General features: G+C 36.4%; 1 protein-coding gene across 1 annotated transcript in view; it reads right to left on the bottom strand.

Annotated features, from left to right (window-relative positions):
* Positions 1 to 18082, bottom strand: part of SLC38A9 (solute carrier family 38 member 9) — a 44901-nt gene that overhangs the window by 10331 nt on the left and 16488 nt on the right. The window contains exons 9-12 of the mRNA XM_070935882.1: positions 16448 to 16507; positions 11106 to 11300; positions 9493 to 9600; positions 5177 to 5283 (exon numbers count right to left, since the gene is read on the bottom strand). Of these exons, the coding sequence (XP_070791983.1) occupies positions 5177 to 5283; positions 9493 to 9600; positions 11106 to 11300; positions 16448 to 16507 (470 nt within the window). The remainder of the gene's footprint in view (positions 1 to 5176; positions 5284 to 9492; positions 9601 to 11105; positions 11301 to 16447; positions 16508 to 18082) is intronic.

Raw genomic sequence — 18082 nt, 5'->3', positions numbered from 1 at the left:
GATGCTTCAAGTTTAGCAGTGCCTTTTAGTTTTCCACACATGAAAGTACAATGTGGGTAAATTACAACGCTGGATAAAGGCTCTGTTCCCTTGATGAATGAAGGAAAAATCTTCCAGATTTCATGATTTACAAAAGAGAGTGAATCAGGGGGAAGTGATGGAAGGATGGGGAGGATTTGTTAAAAAAAGTCGAGATGGCAACACGCTAAAGGGGAGCAGGCCTTTGGCCACGAAGTTGCAGCTGCCATTTTGTTTTTTTCACCCTGCTGTAGATATTTCTGTCACTAATTCTCAATTAGCCTATCCTTACAATGTTATTGTAAAAATAAAAGGGACAGTGAGGAAACCATATGCTTTACTGTAAATTCCTTGAAATTGAATAATAAGCAAGTTCAGTTTTATTTATCCTTTTTTGCCTGCAAACTCCCCTTCTTTACAGAAACTGGACTACATTCTAAATCAGTCTTGAGTTCTATTTCAGGACTGTTGCTCATCATTTGAAGCAAATGTTATGACTTCCTCCATATCGAAGAAAAAGTTGTGGTTCACCGCGTTTCCTTTTCATTGGGCTACACTGCTATAGAGATAATAAGCAAAAATCCCCCAAATCTTTGCAAGATTATGTCTTCCCTGACAGCTCCTTCCCTTCTCTTTCCCCTTCTACCCCTTCTTCTCTTTTTGGATTCTATCTTCAAATAGGCACTTATACAACATCTTGGACAGAGTGTAGTCTATTCAGTTCTTTAGTAGTAGATTACTGATTTGTGCCCTTGTGTTCTGGTCCATTTCAGTAACAGTAGTTGAGATTTACTTAGTTAGCAAGTTGACTCCTGTTCCCTGTCTCTTCTCCTCCCCTGCCATTTGCTTGTGCTGAATAAAAGCAGGCACCAAGTGCCTTTATTCAGTGAACCATGGTTAAAAAAATTTGGTTCAGCATATACTGTGTATGGCTTTTTCAGTAAACGATATTGTGGACAAGTTGTGGTTTATGATAATGTAGCAGAAAAACAGAGGTATAAGACTTTTTAATTTAAAAAGTCAAAATGACAGCCACAATCATGGGATCAATCCATGTCCCTATTAATATCTTCTTGACCTTTTTTGAGCCTGCCATGAATACTCCTGGTTGACTTTATTCTTCTCAAGTGGGGATCTTCACTTGGATATTCCAGCACCATTTGAACACTTATCTACAATCCCACAGTTTTTTCACAGAATCATAGAACTATAATGTTCAATGTAATAGAATCAGACACCTGAAATGTGCAGAAAAACATTATTCTATTCTGCAACATTCCATTTTTTATTTCTTTTAGATTTGTTAAATTACTCTCACAACTATATCGCCTGAGAAAGTTATCTATCTGCTCCAGTTAAATTTGATAAAACTATAAATGAAGACTCAAGAATGAGGGGAAAAAAAGAAGAAACCATGTCTACCTTCTGCAACCCAGATTCTGTCCAAGCCCCTGAAGCAGCAGAAAATGAATGATTATACAACAAACAGACAATTTCAGTGAGTAGTTTTGACCTTAATTTCTCTTTAGATAGATATAATTCCTGTAACTCTTTGGAATGGAATCTTCAAACCCAAACTGAAAATCAACAGCTTATGGAACTCCCTTCTTCCCTGGCAGAAAATGCCTCCGCTCCCCGGTCCGCTGCTGTCTGTTCAGCAGCTGCTTTACTCAAGCAGGATAGGGATGATACGAATTTAAAAATGGAGATTGCAACAGATTTTATATCTACTGTAGTCAGTGCTTGATCACAGCATAAACCGTGATCGTAATCTTTGAACTTTTAACTTCTTTTACTGTAAACATTTCACTTGAGTATATATCAATGGTGAAATCCATTTTTTTTACAACCCGTTCTGTGGGCGTGGCTTGGTGGGCATGGTGTGGCTTGGTGGGCATGGCAGGGGAAGGATACTGCAAAATCTCCATTCCCTCCCCACTCCTGGGGGAAGGATATTGCAAAATCTCCATTCCCACCCCACTCTGGGGCCAGCCAGGGGTGGTATTTGCCGGTTCTCTGAACTACTCAAAATTTCCACTACCGGTTCTCCAGAACCTGTCAGAACCTGCTAGATTTCTGGTATATACTATATACTAGTTCTGAGAACAGTAGACTGCTAGTGAGATCTGTGAACATTAAGCTGGGATACAGTCTAAAGCATTAGGCTGGGCTACAGTGTAAAAAAGTTAGATTTAGAGTCCACATTTACTAAGAAAGTAACACACTTTTTTTCTTTCTCCACTTATAAGAACAGAAAGCGGAGAACCTTCTAAAATAAGCATTTTTTCAAACCAAAGGAGTTAGAATATGATACTTTTGTGCACTGAAAGAACATAGCTTCAGTTTTATGCTACAAGAACCATCAAGTTCAGCTCTTATGTTAAATAGAGAAACTCTAGGCATAGTACCATAGAGTAGAAACATCAAATAATATTAAGAAAACACAGCCACTTCTCAATATGGACACCATGAACAATTAAACTAAGATTGAAAACCTAGGAAAATAAAATTGTTGTGACCATTTTACAAAAGGTTAGGACTACTGGGGGAGGGGGTGTTCCCCAGTCATCATTGTTTTGTTTTGTTTTTGTTTTGTTTTGCTCCCAAAGCAGGTGGTTAAGGAAGCAAGTCTCCAGAGTGGAAGAATTCACCTTCTGATTGTTTGGATGTTGCGTAACTTTGTGAATGAATCAATCAGAGCTTTATGTGCTTCTTCTGTTATATGAAGGGAGATGGAGTGAACAGACTTTGATGCTTTTCTATTTATTTGAGAAACAAAGGTAACCAATATATTTATTTATTTTATTTTATTTTATTTTATTTTGAATTTGTATACCGCCCTTCTCCCTGAGGACTCAGGGCGGTGAACAGCCAAGTAAAAACATCAAGTACAAATATTAAAATATAATTAAAAATATATATAAATTTGGCCCCATTAATTAAAAACGATAAACAATTAAAAACACTTAAAAAATTAGATGTATCCGTGTGAAAAAGTATTTGCCCTCTTAAACTGAGTAACTGTACATATCACCAACACTTCCTGTAATTTCTAGGTGGATTAGAACTACTATTTGGTCATTCAAAAATAGTGAGTTTGTTCTTCATCCTTTCTCTTGTAGATTTGTATGGCTGGGATCAGTTTTGCCACATTCACCTGCATTTCACCTGTAGAGTTCTCAGATATAAAGCAGAATTCATGTTATCTCCAGTGATGGAAACTGTCAAGATCGCAAGCCATGAAACCATGACATTACTATCTCCATGCTTGAAGCTGGTATGAATTCTTTGGGATGGAGCAACCTCTTTGAGTCATGGAGCCACACATAACTTCTTATTCTAAACCTGTAGCAAGGCAGGTTGGTGGCAGCAGGAGTTACCCCTCCTTGCACTAGCTATGAGGTTGGGATACAGCTACCTTTCTACCTATTCTGCTAGATGCAGTGTCATACTGTGTACAGTAGTCCTCAATTTATGACCACAATTGAGCCCAACATTTCTGTTGCTAAGTGAGACATTTGTTAAGTGAGTTTTGCCCAATTTTTACAACCTTTCTTGCCACATTTGTAGAGTGAATCAGTGTAGTTGTTAAGTTAGTAACACAGTTGTTAAGTGAATCTGGCTTCCCCACTGACTTTGCTTGTGATCGCATGACTCCGGGACACAGCAACTGTCATAAATATGAACCAGTTGCCATGCATCCAAATTTTAATCATGATGTGACTATGGTGACGCTGCAATGGTTGTAAGTGTGAAAAACAGTCATAAGTGACTTTTTTCAGGGCTGTTGTAACTTCAAACAGTGGTTGTAAGCCAAGGACTACCTGTACTTCTTACTTTGTTTCTTTTTAAGCCACTTCCATCATACAGCTTTAATTCATAATGCCAGGCCAAGATAAGCAAGAATATGCTAGGAAGTTATAATCAGAAATCATCAAATTGCAATTGTTTTTTTCTTTGAGATAGGAAATAACAAATTCAGCCTACTTTCAATTAAAAATAATATGAAAGTGAGCTGTATTTAGAGTAATCTCAGCCTCCTACATTGAAAACAAAACACGCATTTCCCCTTTCATTCCTCTTTAAAGAGAATTGTAAATAACCTTCTGATTTCTTGGCAGAATTTAAAATTATTTTCAGGAATAATTGCCTCATCCAAAGTGCCAAGTTTCAGATTATTAGGTTCAAAGGCTTTATGCTGTTATTCAGCAATACCCCAAACCAAACCAAATATTTGTGTTCTGATGAATAAAAAAAAGCAACCAGATAAATGGTCAAAGGGAAAGGGCAAAAAAACACTGTAGCTTTTTTTCAACATTCTTTAAAAATTTAATACAATTTTGTTTAATGACGTATCATGTTACCCTGCATTTTCTTCTTTCTTGATTCACTAGAGATTTCATTATAAATATACAAAAATCAGTGTTCTGGTCCCCATGCTAATGAACCAGGCTTCATGCGTCATTCATGACAATTCAAGTTTGAGATCCAGCTGTAAAACATTTATCCAAATATTTGGAAGGTCATCCAGATGCTGAATGGCAAACTTGAGATAAGTATCGATGTTCTGCCTTGCTGCTAAATGTGGAATCCCATTTTTGCTCAGTGCTTTTCCGAAGATCAGTCGTAAAGACTGACACTGGCTGAAGTGACAAAGCCTAAATGATTTTATGCACAGTTAATGGAGTAATTTTGACAAAACATCCACTCTAGGGAAGATTCATTGTTATCCCACATCTTTGCTAGTTCAAAATTATATGTATAAATACGGACTGGGAGAGCCTCAAAAGTTTAGAAATGGTTCTCTAAACTTTCTCAAATTGAAAGCCATCAATGACTTCCTTACTAGGAAGTCCTTAAGATTCTTCAGAATCTTATTTTGAGCAGGGCATGACATGATGTGCTTCAAGAATCTATGAAGTAAGAACTTCGTTCTCACACATATAGGGCTGGCCCAAATAATATTTGATTATTTTATGAAGTATTCAGAGAAAGCTAGCTGTGGGCTAAGGTGAGCAAACATTGGTTTAGAGTGATGAAATTTACATGACCCCAACGCAGGCAATACCTGAGCACATACCTAACAACCATTACAAAGAGCAGTTTCAGGAAAAGTCACTTTTTGCATGTAAACATATTTTCTCTTGTAGTCACTTACATTTTTTTCTTGGTTCCTGTTATTCTTAAGTAGTGTAATTACACAATTATGGATAAAGAAAGCCAGGGTCAACACTCCTGTAAGCTGAGGAAAAAAGATCCTGAATTCTGGAGAAAGAAGAATATAAATCAGAATTTTCAGAGTGGTGAATGTTACAATGAACATCCCAGGTGTCTAGTCTATTGATTCCTAAACCAAGCTCCGAGTCATATTTGTAGTAGCAGCTGTTATGTATTCAGGTAGGCTATATTTAAGCTTGGCAAAACATAGGAGAAACAGCAAGCAAATCAGATGTAAAAGGAAAACCAACCATTATAGAAATAGCTGTATGAAATTAGAAATGAGACATTGCCTGCCTCCAGGACATTGTATTCATAATTGACATTGGATAAATTTTTCTCACGCACGCATGCACGCACAACCATATCAACAAAACAAAACAAATGCCTAATTCCGTGCATTTTACTCCTTTTTCCTAAGAACTATCCAAATGATGTCATAACTACTACCCACCCATTTATATTGCATTGTATTATTTACAATAAAGTTACATCATTTTAATCACGTTTTTTAAATTTGAAAAGCAGAGAAGGCTAAATAATAATACTGAATACGTTTATGGGGAACAATTTATGGGAACAAATTTTCCACAAGAAAGAAGCATTCTCCCCCAAAAAAGTCAGTCTGCATATTAGGAAAATAAGAAAGTTCTACTATGATGCAGAACTGAGCTATTCCAAGGACTTATGGGATTGGTGCTAATCTTGTCCTAACTAATACAAGTAAAATAAAAGCTAAAAGGAAGCATTTGTGAATGTGATAATAACAGCTTTACAGCATTTTCTACACTATGATATGCTGATGCATTGAAAGTGGGCCTCACTCATCAAATACGTACAGGATTGCAGATTTTAAAAAGGTAAAAAACAAACACATGCATTTCCTTTATATTTGAATTTTTTTAAAAAAAAAAGTTTTCTTTAAGTTAAACATGTATGTTTATACCTAATAAATAATTGTATTCCAGCTTCTTTTGTACTTCTTGTGGTTAACATTCTAATTTAACAATCAATAGAACGTATTTCTTTTTGTTGTCATCTGTTTTAGATACCATGAATTACTATTCAGTAATAAAATCATATCTCTGAAGCCAAGCTGTTCTCTCTTTAATCAGCTAAGCTCAAGAAAAAGTTTTGTTTTCCCTTCTCTACCACTACAATGGTTTTCTGGCTATATTTTAAAACAAAAGGAAGTTTAAGCAGGACAGTGCTTTCCTACTAGGTTACTTCTACATCTATATGATAGAAATTCGTTTCATTTGCATGAGAGACTAAGCCATGGTTGGCATAACAATAATTTACTGATGAAACTACATTTGGCTGGTCTTCATACAGTGTTTAAGCCTATGGATAGAATCACCATAGCTGAAAGCAACCAACTACATTATGATTTAGAGTGCAACATTTTTCCAGTTAAGATATGGTGCCAGATTGAGGCCAGCAGAAATATTAGTACCAAAGAAAATGGGGTGAAATTATTTTGATGTCTGCTCTAGAATATCTATTAAATTGTTTTGTTTTACTGTCATCAATACTGATCATATTGCATGTACAAAATGCATTGTTTCCATTTCACAAAAATAAGTAGAAACATGATGCTTCCCTGCCGACTTAATTCATAGATGGCTTTTGAATGCTGAGTTGGTTGCCCACCCATGATTTAACAAAATGCAAGGCTGAAATTCTAATGTTTATAAGACTTTCCTGATTAAAAGTTAAAGCTGGATTTACCAAGTTCGCTAACTTAACATCTGTTCAAATTCACAAACAACCCAACAGAATTGCGTAATTCTCTCCCCCCCATCCCTCTCTTGCTCTTTTTCCTGCCTTGTTTGGATAATCATACAAACATTCACAGATGAAGTGTGCCAGTAAACAATACCATCTGAGCAATGATTTCTGACAAGAGCCATCTGGAAGACTATTATGGGAAAGCCTCATTGCATGTTAGACAAAACCATCGGACAGCCAAGTAGATGCAGTAATGATAGCCAAGGATGAAGCATTGGTCCATTGGTCCATACATGTCCTGCATGTCTTCTATCACACACCAATGAGATTGCCGCATTACAAAAATATGAGCTAGCCTGCCAGGAGATTCTAACCTGGGAAAATGATTTGAGTGTGATTACTATCATATTTACTCCCCACTCTTCTTATTTGGTGTTTACCAAGGAGATCTAAGGAGAGTTATATTTCACTCAAGCACTCAAAGTAAGCTCTCAGGCACAAATATTATTTTTCCCCTACTCTGCTGTCAAGCAACAGTTAAAATCACTCTGTTTCATCATGTGTATAGGGCCTTGTGTTTACCATAACATCAGCCATTGACTAAGAAAACCCTTTTAAGAACTATTATTTACTCTATTATAATGCCTGGAAAAAAGAGGAGGAAATTATCCAAACCACAGATCCCAAATCTTGGTATGGAGTCTAACAAACTCCTCATCTAATGTTTCCCATTAAAGAGAACAACAGTTCTTTTTCTTTTAATCAAAATGGCCTTAGTTTATGAATATTATCAATCATATATTATATTAATCATTTATTCAAACTAATTTAGAACTACGGTAAGCTCTGCTGTTTATAAAGAGGTTTGAAATGTTCCTGTTTGACAAGAAACAAATACATTTTGGTTCTCCACATGAGAGGGACCACATTGTCCTTCACCATATGTGTGAACTCTACATAATGTGGGGTCAACCTATTTGAAAGGAAGTAGGTTGAGAAAGATTGCCTCATATCCACAGTGGATAAGTTACAAACAGATCATTTTCCATGGACTGTAAGACGAATTGTAGACCATGAGGACTGCTGCCGGGGAATACTCAAGGACAAGGAGCATCCTGACAGAAGGCAGCCAGACTGCGTCACTGGTGTCCTGGGGCCTCGAATGCTAAGCAGTGGTGTCCTCTGGGAATCCTCACCCACTCCTGCTGCTCTTGAGCTGTCCAGACAACGACAATAGGGAGGTGAGGCTGGGGCAGAGAGAGTGGCCCAGTTGTTTTGCCATAAGGATGCCTCTGTTAGGCATAGAGTGAACAAAACAACAAGAAAGAAGACCTTTTTGCTAGACAAAGGAAAACTCTTTCAGGCAAGGAAAGAAAAAGGAGTACAAACGAAAAAAGAAGGAAGGAAGGGAAAATCTTTCTGTTCAATAAAGCAGAGAAGGAAAGCAAAGCAGAATTTTCCGAGATCTTAGCGGAATGGGTTTCCGCCCTTATATCACTCTTGATATAATCTTGAAAAACTATTACATACCAACCAGAAAAACCAAGTATTAAGGGTTCTAATCAAAGAAAAATACTGATAGCCAAGTGGCCATAGTGGAATGGCTTTTTCACAAGTACTTGTTCTGATTTATTAGCTCTGTCAGATTGTTACCACAATCCAGTTTCTTAAGGGCCCTCTTTCAACACTTTTCTTTAGATAGAACAGTTCTATAAAGTCTCTCACATCAAAAACTACATGTGGAAGGCAATGTTCACAGAACATCAAGAACTTCTTGTTACAGGCTATTTTCCATCCTTTTTTTTTTAAAGAAAAGAATGACATTGGAAACTATCCTTAAGCATTTTGTCTTGTTTTTGTTGTAACGGCTGATAGCTACCAATCCATATGGTCTTTGGGAAACTGGAAGACTGTCTATAAAGTATGAACAAACTGAGGAGAAATCTCTAGGAGGAAACAATGTTTGTAATTCCCTTGGCTGTATGTTATTGTCTAGGAATAATTAAATTTAGCACCTGCATAATGACTCCCCAGACAGGAATCCCCAAGAAAATAATCATCTAATCAAAGAGCAGCAGAGGAAAACAATGTTTTTCAGAGCTTATTTTGACAACACATTATATTCCCAGCAAAAGTAGGAGGAATCACCCCTGATGCCTCTTTACAAGTCTTTTTATAGAAAAAGAACAAAACCACTGTCTTGGCTTCAGATCTGAAGTAGAATCACCAATGTGGTGGCTACCCAATTTAAGGATTAGGTTTATGTGGGTACACACTCATCACATCTTATTTAGTGAACTTTGGCTTAGCATGTGTGACCCAGTTTTGCCTATAAGGATGGTTTCCAGCTTTCATTATAGGTAGAGAAGTGATAGGTCTGATGTGTTCTAGACAATTAGGGCTTGGATTATAGCAAGATAGATATAAGTAAGACTACAGCAGAAAGCATATCCTGCCCTTCAAGCCCCATTCAGTCGATTAAATTATTTAAAGGGAACAGTCCATAAATATTTTTTAAAAGTTTACCTGGCACAAAATATACATTTGTTGCAGTCCAATCAAATTCTAAATGGAATCCTAGGAGAGCAGCTTTCATAGTAACAAGAATAACTAAATAAATGACAGAGACAGTACCTGCAATGGGAAAAAGAAAAAAAAAACCAATCATATTCAGATACCGTATATTTAAACTAATGGATAGAGGAAAAATTGTTCTTTAACGTCTATGAGACTTAGAACATTACAATCAAGCCTCTCTCTTTTATATTCTTCTTGTAAATCAATTTTAATAGTAACTGACTGAGATGAACCTCGGTAATGCAGTGGTTAGAGTGCAGTACTGCAGGCCACTTCTGCTGACTACTGGCTGCCTGCAATTTGGCAGTTCAAATCCCACCAGGCTCAAGGTTGACTCAGCCTTCCATCCTTCTGAGGTGGGGAAAATGAGGACCCAGATTGTTGGGGGCAATATGCTGACTCTGTAAAACCGCTTAGAGAGGGCTGGAAAGCACTATAAACCAGTATATAAGTCTAAGTGCTATTGCTATTGCTATTGCTATGAAGTTACTTGACATCATATTTAACAATACCAAACTGGAACATACGTTAGTGGGAGGACAAAATAATTTTAATCGAATTGTGAGCTTAAAATCATTATTACTACTGTTCTCATAATAATTATCTGAAAGAAAACTTAATCAAAGTTTTGGAGACTAGAAATTCTAGACACAGTAACAAAACACAAATGTGCTTTTAAATGTGGATATTTTCATTTAAAAAAAATGAATTTGCAGTACAAAAACTTCCTGCAACATAAAGCGAGCATATTTTACACATCCATTTTCATAAACATGATCTGATATTCAAGAACAAATAGCAGATTGCATTGCTGCCTTGCTTTACAATATTTCAGAACAATATTGCTATACAACATATAATTTCACCCTATCTATTACTTTCATATTACTTTACCTATTACTTTCTTATAGGTGTGTGAATATATTGCATACAGAGAAAACAAAACAGCATTTGAAAAACTGGAAACAAAATGAGCAAAAATATAAACTCCTATGGCTTTCTAACCGTTCAGTGTCTTGTTTTAGTCTTTTACTAATTTAAGGAATATCTCCAATTGAATAAAAAAAGAAATAAGGAGAATGCAAAAAGTTTGAAACTTTTCTGTTATGGCTAAGGTAGACAATTCGTTCTTTCTTCCTTGGCTGAACTACACAATGTGATAGATTCACAACTGGATTACTGCTCTTTTTAAAGTTTAAAAAAACACAATTAGAGATGTCAACTAGCAAAAGTTAAACATTTTGAGGGATCATTAAACATGATTAATTCTGGACGAAATTGCTTTCCAGTTACTAGTGGGAGCACTGTCATTATAAGGAAGCATTTTCCAGTGGAAAGAGAGGTTGAAGAACTAAAACAACATATGAAATCTTCCCCAACATTTGCTGCTCCAAGTTAATTCAAGGTCTGTTATTGCTCTTGTCAAGTTTTAAATTTTATGAGATGCTGAAAAATTGGAGCAACAATCTTTTGTGTAGTGAGGCCCACAACTAATAAGAAATTTATTGAGTCAAGATATCTAAAAGAATCTATTTGCATAATTTTGAATAACTACTACATACCTAATATGTTAAATTTGGCAAAGAAAGATGGAGATTTAAAATTCAACAGTAGAAGAATGATGGTCAAATAAAATGGAACGGTTTTGGATTTGTCCCACCACTTTTCAAATTCCTCAAATCCAACAGCATTGGTAGAAGTAAATTCAAAAGTTGCGTTTCCTGGTATTTTATGGGTACCATCACTTGGACATATTACTGTAAAATTAGAAAGGAAAGAAAATGATTGTTTAGCTTAAGGAAATCATTTGCACTTGGGTGATGATGGTGATGATGAGAAACTATATGCGGGAAATCAAAGCTTGAACATTAGCTCAATGTTTCTCAATCTTGGTTGGGTGGAAATTCCGGGCAACTCCACCCATCTTAAAATTGCCACGGTTGAGAAACACGGCATTAATTAACCTCTTCAAAAAAGTATAAGCAGTGCCCTGCTGGTCCAAATAATCCAGTAGTCTATTCTTACAATGGCCAATCAAGGAACTCTACTAGATTCCCTTCACAGCAGTCTCACCGCCATTAAGACTAATAGCCATTCATCCAGTGGTGAAATCTAAAATTTGTTACTACCGGTTTTGTGGGCGTGGCTTGGGGGGTAATGTAACTGGGTAGGCGTGGCCAATTTTTTTTTTTACTTTTAAAACCATTTTTTCTACAACCTCTTCAGCAAAGAGGTTGTAAAAAATGCTTTCAAAAGGTTCTGACGATCCCAGCTGAGTTGCCTGATCGTCAGAGGCATTTAAAAGAAAAAAAGCCTCTGTAGGTCAGGCAACTCAGCTGGGATCATCAGAACCTTTTGAAAGCATTTTTTCTACAACCTCTGAAGAGGTTGTAGAAAAAATGCTTTTAAAAGTAAAAAAAAAGCCTCTGATGATTGTGCGGCTCAGCTGGGCATGGGGGTGGGGGGCAAGGATTTTTGCTACCGGTTCTCCGAACCACCCGCCTCCATCGCTACTGGGTCAGGCGATCCAGTCCGAACTGGGAGCATTTCACCCTTGCATTCATCCCATGTCAAAGAATCCTTTATGTCTAAAGCAAAATAATAACCTGAGAATAAATTAAAATGTGAACTCAAATCCATAGAAAAGAGTCAGTTTCCTGTAGTGGTTAAGGCACCAGCTAGAAACCAGGAGATGGTGTCCTAGTTTTGCCTTAGACACAAATGCAGTTGGGTGACCTTGGGCCAGTCATTGACTTTCTTTGCCCTAGTAAGAAGGCAATGGCAAACTACTTCCAAAATTATGACAAGAAAACCACAGGGATTAGTCCAGGTATTTGCCAGGAGTCAACACTGGTATAAGGGCACAAAAACAAAAAACACAGCAGCTCTGTTTATGCCAGGCTTACTTTTCTTTAAGCATGATCTCCATATTGTTTATGTGCACACATAATTCTTACAGGTAAGAAATGCATATTGGGAGTGACACTTCCTTTGCTTGGTGTCCTTCAGATAACTTAACTGTAGTTACTGCCATTTCCAGACAACATGACGAAAGGCAATGCTGCCCAGAATAATGGGAGCTGCACTCCAGTAACACCAAAACACCTCTTGGATAAATCCTTCAATCATGCAAACTGCCCTTTTCATGCTGCCATGTGGTTGTTAGGTCTGTGTCAGAGAAAGATGTGCTGTGCAATCTATAGAATACTGCATTTCTTTAACATTTCATTTATCGCAGCTCTGTAAATTCATACTCTCTTCCCCTATTTGTCAGACCTGGAAGCCATCTTTTACAGTTAGGCCTTCAGGCCTGCCACATTTTCTACTGTGGGAAAATGGGAGGGGGGATTGTATGGAGTATGGGTGATAGTCAAAATAACATTCTTTTCTCAGAGAGTCAAGGCCACCGTGCCCTGCAGCTGCTATGAGGTGATTGGGTGGCATCTCCAGTTTTGGATGGTGGATGATTGGACCATGTGATGGACATGTGGGTGCTGGGCAGGGACTTGAACTTTCCTTTGGGTGGGAACTTTCAGATTTAGGTTTTCCCAGATGTGCCAATATGACATCTCTAATAAAAATGAACTTTGAGGAAACTCAAACTCGGAGTCTTATTTCATTGGGGGTGTTACTTGGAACCCTGACACTATTCACCATTTGTTCCACTGAACAAAAGAAAAAGGATCAAGACAACTACCAAAGGGTTATAGCTCTGCAGTATATTGATAAGTCAGGTTGTCTCTAGATACATGTACTATCAATTAAAATGATTGTTGGTCTTATTTCACTCAAAACATTTCAGCAGGGTGGGCAGTGCTGTAATGTCCAATGAAATCACCACTACTTTTGTTGCTCAAATCACTTTGAACACTGACTAGTATTTTTAATTGGCTAAGTCTGACTCTAATTTATAACTCCTTGCACAGAAAAGCTTGTTGGCAACTTTTTGCTTCCCGAGTCTCCTCAGAATTACCAGGTTGCTTATGAGAAGGTGATCCTCTTTTCCTTTTGTCATAAATCTTAAATAGGGAATTGGTACTTTCTCAGAATTAGCTACATAGCAAAGTATGTATCTAGCTTGAGGTACAATGTATCATGGAACACATCCTTTGGGTGCATACCAATTGCAAAACACATGCATAACATCAGGAAGCCAGCTGAGCTGGCGTTAGAATGAGAGCAATTACCACAATCCACAAGTACACTCAACAGGAAAGAAACTGCTAATACTCTGGCATCCATCATATACATAATTCCTCATATATTTTTTGTTTTATTAGACTCCTAATGTCTCTGAATGTGTTTTGTCTTCCCCTTACTCTCAAATTTGTTTCCTTCTAGAGCGTTGCCTCAATTCTAGCTTACTTAAACAAGTCCAAATTCTGGAAAGATGCCACGTAAGCTGCAAAATAATCTTTTCGATCATTATTAGGAGCCAAGGATACAGTTTACCAAACTGTAGGCTTCTAAGCAGTACATAAGCAGTGTGGAATTTTTACATGTCATGTAAGGTTACTCTGCATCTTAGTTAAAGGATGGTTCTCCTGGATGTCAGCAAATTCCAATATCAGTTTACTTATTTTTGATTTTTCATAGGCCCCACAACTTGACTCTTAAGTGAGTTACAAGTTCAAACTATAAATGCAATGTAGATTCATCACAGTATACTGCATTCACATCCAGCATTCTTTCCTTTAACTACAGATTTCTGTGTTGTATATAATACTTTTGCACACAAAAGGGAAAAGAACACAATTAAGCAACAGCTTCAGACAAATGGAACTCTAGAAGGGAAGGAGCTTTCTGATATTTTTAAGATATTAATACACATGAAGAAAAATCAGAACAGAACAGAAAAACAGAATTGGAAGGGACCTTGGAAGTCTTCTAGTCTAACCCCCTGCCTAGGCAGGAAACCCTACACCATTTCAGACAAATGATTATCCAATATCTTCTTAAAAACTTCCAGTGTTGGAGCATTCACAACTTCTGCAGGCAAGTTGTTCCACTGATTAATTGTTCTCACTGCTAGGAAATTTCTCCTTAATTCTAGGTTACTTCTATTCTTGATTAGTTTCCACCCATTGCTTCTTATCCTGCCTTCAGATGCTTTGGAGAATAGGTTGGCTCCCTCTTCTTTGTAGCAACCCCTTAGATGTTGGAACACTGTTATCATGTCACCTCCCCCAGTCCTTTTCATTAAACTTAGACATACTAATTCCAGCAACTGTTCTTTATATGTTTTAGCCTCCAGTTCCCTAATCATCTCTGTTGCTCTTCTCTGCACTCTTTCTAATGTCTCCACATCTTTTTTACATCATGGCGACCAAAACAGGAGTCCCAGAGTACTATTCCTTTTATTAAATTTGCCACCATTCATTTTATACAACTTCCTCACAGTTGTGCAGTATTTTCCAAATGGGATTTTTGACTTTTATTTATGAAGTATATGACCATAATAAATATCTGATTTGATTTGATTTGATTCTCACAACTCCCCAATATTCAAAAGATACCATGTTGGAAATTACTAGGTTAGATCTAGGCGGAAGACCAAAATTACACAGGTTGTAATAACTTCTTTCTATGGCAAAAGGCTATCTTTTTGAGAATTTAGTATAAGATGTCATTATCCACGATTTATACAGAAAGTATGCACTAACTAGGACATTCATGGAAATTTCCCAAGGCTATTTTTTTCATCCCATGCTGGCCTTTTGCCTAGTTGGCTACAAGTCCCTGAAGCACAAACCTTTGTACAGAATAAATAGATGTAAAAGAATCATTCGCATTATTTTTCCAGTCTTGTTTGTTCTGTGCTATTAATATAACTGTAGTGTTTGAGGGAAAATTAATAGCATTTCTGAAATTTATGTGAAGTTACGGTCATGGCTGAATTCTTCCCATTTGTTTGATACAACGTATAACTAGCAGAGTTAAGAAGGGAATCATGTCACAACAAATTATGAAATAAAATCAGGGTAGCTTTTAAAATAAGCTTTTAAAACTAAGATGTTTTTGATGTGAAAGTATGATCCCTGCTCTGCAAATGTCTGAATGTCATTTTTTCCCCAAGGTATATTCTTTTGGTTGCTTTTAATTAATTGCACCTCTTTTAAATATTACTTAGCCTTTTGCCTTGATAAACATTTTGTTGTTGTTGTTAGTTGTGTCCGATCCATCGCGACCCCATGGACAACGTTCAAACATTTTGTATATTTAGTCAATTTTAAATTTCATGGAAGCATATTGGCTGAGGTCATACATGGTACAACTATTTCAGGGTAGGCAACTTCTGAAAACAAGGACATACAGTATTACCTCCTTCTGTCATATGACTTTTAAAGAAGCTAAAAAGTGAGATTGACAGGATGGGCAAGACCAACAATTCTGGACCCTCTTTTTTGTTCTCATTTATCTTGTAGTCTGGAAGGCTAGGCTATAAATTTCATGCCTTAAGATTTGCAGAAACCTATGGCACCAATTCTCAATTGTTCGCCCAAGCAAATGAAAGATTCATTATTTGAGGAAAGGCTGTATTTAAACCTCTCTACCTGAAAAGACAGAAGTTGTAAAATGCACTTATTACCAGCATCTACTACCATGCTTGAGAATTTGAGTCAAAGAAACACTGTGTGGTCTTCACTTATTATCTATCTGAAAGTAAGACAATATCATGTTATTGATTTATTGTTCAGGGATTATTTTCCAAGCTTATTTCTCTCTGTTTAGATTGAATCTATGAAGAACTCAAACATGCAAGGCTTACAAATGATCCCCCATCCCAAAAGCCCCATAATGTTGAAAAGGGGTATATTTATTGAGAATTTTGTCCTTAAGGTAAACCAGACTCCAATGTACTGGAACACTGCAACAGCAAGAAATATTTTTCCAGTTTGCTTACCTCTATTGCTTCCATTTGTACCAGGAACAATGTCTGTTACATTAATATCATGAATATAATCTAAAAAAAAATAAGGAAACTGACTTAAGGGCACAGAACATTGTTCCAAAAGAAATATGTTTTAGAACATTCATAATATGCACTAAAAACAATATTAACGAAATGCTTCTGGGGAGAACTGGATCTCTTTTTCATGAAATTTCCATTTTTTAATCCAGCTTCAGGAGAAAAACAAAATATAAGTACAAAGTATAAGCACAAAGAGTATGTTGAATCAACAGATCCAAGACAAGAATTGAAATACCAGGCTAGAGATTGATCATCTTGGAGAAAATCTATCTATGTGGATGCTAGGAGTGAAAATTGATGGCACATAATTAATCAGTTCAACCTATGATATATCTTAACTTCCACTAAAAAGAGGAGTTTTGAAATATGGTTAATTTGAATATTTTCTCATGAAACCTTAAAGGCACTGGAATAATAATGATGTGGAAAGGGACAGTTATCCTTGAAATGTTGGGGTCAATTGTGGTCATAAATCAAGGACAATCTGTAATCTTATCTGTCTCTATGAATCATAAGATCTAAATTACAATATTCTATTAGAAGACAACACAAACATCTTGAATTGGCTGAAACCAATATGGAAACTAAATATAGAAATTTCTTCACCTATAATTTAATAGTTATCCAGCAGGCTCAGAAACTCATTGACACCAATTTTGGCCAAAATTAGGGAAAACTCAAAATATTTTACAGGTGACATTTAATGCCTAAAAAGCTTAACATGATAAACTCTAGTATAAACTTTATGAGTTTGGAGAAAAGAATGTATAAGAAAAAGGTTCATTGTACCATATGTATGGTCTTGTAAAGTTATTCCACATATCAGATTCTACACTGACTTATTTTTAAAAAATAATAGAAATCACACATTGAAACATAGAAAGTTGATATACTTCTATTGTTTGCAGTCAGACAGGTAGCAGCAAGATTCTGGAGAACAGGAAAGAATCTGAGTATTTCCATATGGTGGAAAATATACTGGAAAACTGGTTAAATGGAAAAGTTAACCAATCAAACAGAATATGATTTTTACTTTACTGGTTTCAACATATACAGTATCAACAGTGAAGGCATAATGATTGCCTATTAGCTACTTCCAGACTTCTAGACAATTTAATTAAAGGTTGTAAGTATTTTGTTTCTGCATATACTCCATGGCATTATTAATGCATTTAAATAAAATTGGGAGAGAGAACCCATCTACAAGAAGAAAAATTTTTTGCCTGGTCTTGTCTACCTTTTCACACTGCAGTGCATATATTGCCATCTAGTGGCTAAATTGTTTAAACAAGTAAATATGTCATTAATGCAATGCTTCCCAAACATTTTCCTTGATTACCCAAAAACTTCTTATTAGGAAATCTTATCATATTTTGAGAATCAGTCCCAAGTCCCTTCATTCCCCACCATCACAACTTTGAGTGGTCACCGGATGAAAAGTTATAACTCAGGGAATACCTGCATTATAGAAACAATATCATTGAACGATTTTTATGTCATGTCAACAAATTTCCATTGGCAATTTCACCATTTTTGTCTTAATAGGAATACTTTAGGAGATTTTCA

This window comes from Pituophis catenifer, unplaced genomic scaffold (assembly GCF_029215685.1).
Source record: "Pituophis catenifer annectens isolate HBS135680 unplaced genomic scaffold, rPitCat1.0.hap2 SCAF_2, whole genome shotgun sequence".
Classification (NCBI taxonomy): Eukaryota; Metazoa; Chordata; class Lepidosauria; order Squamata; family Colubridae; genus Pituophis; species Pituophis catenifer.
This window is presented reverse-complemented; position numbering and strand designations above follow the sequence as displayed.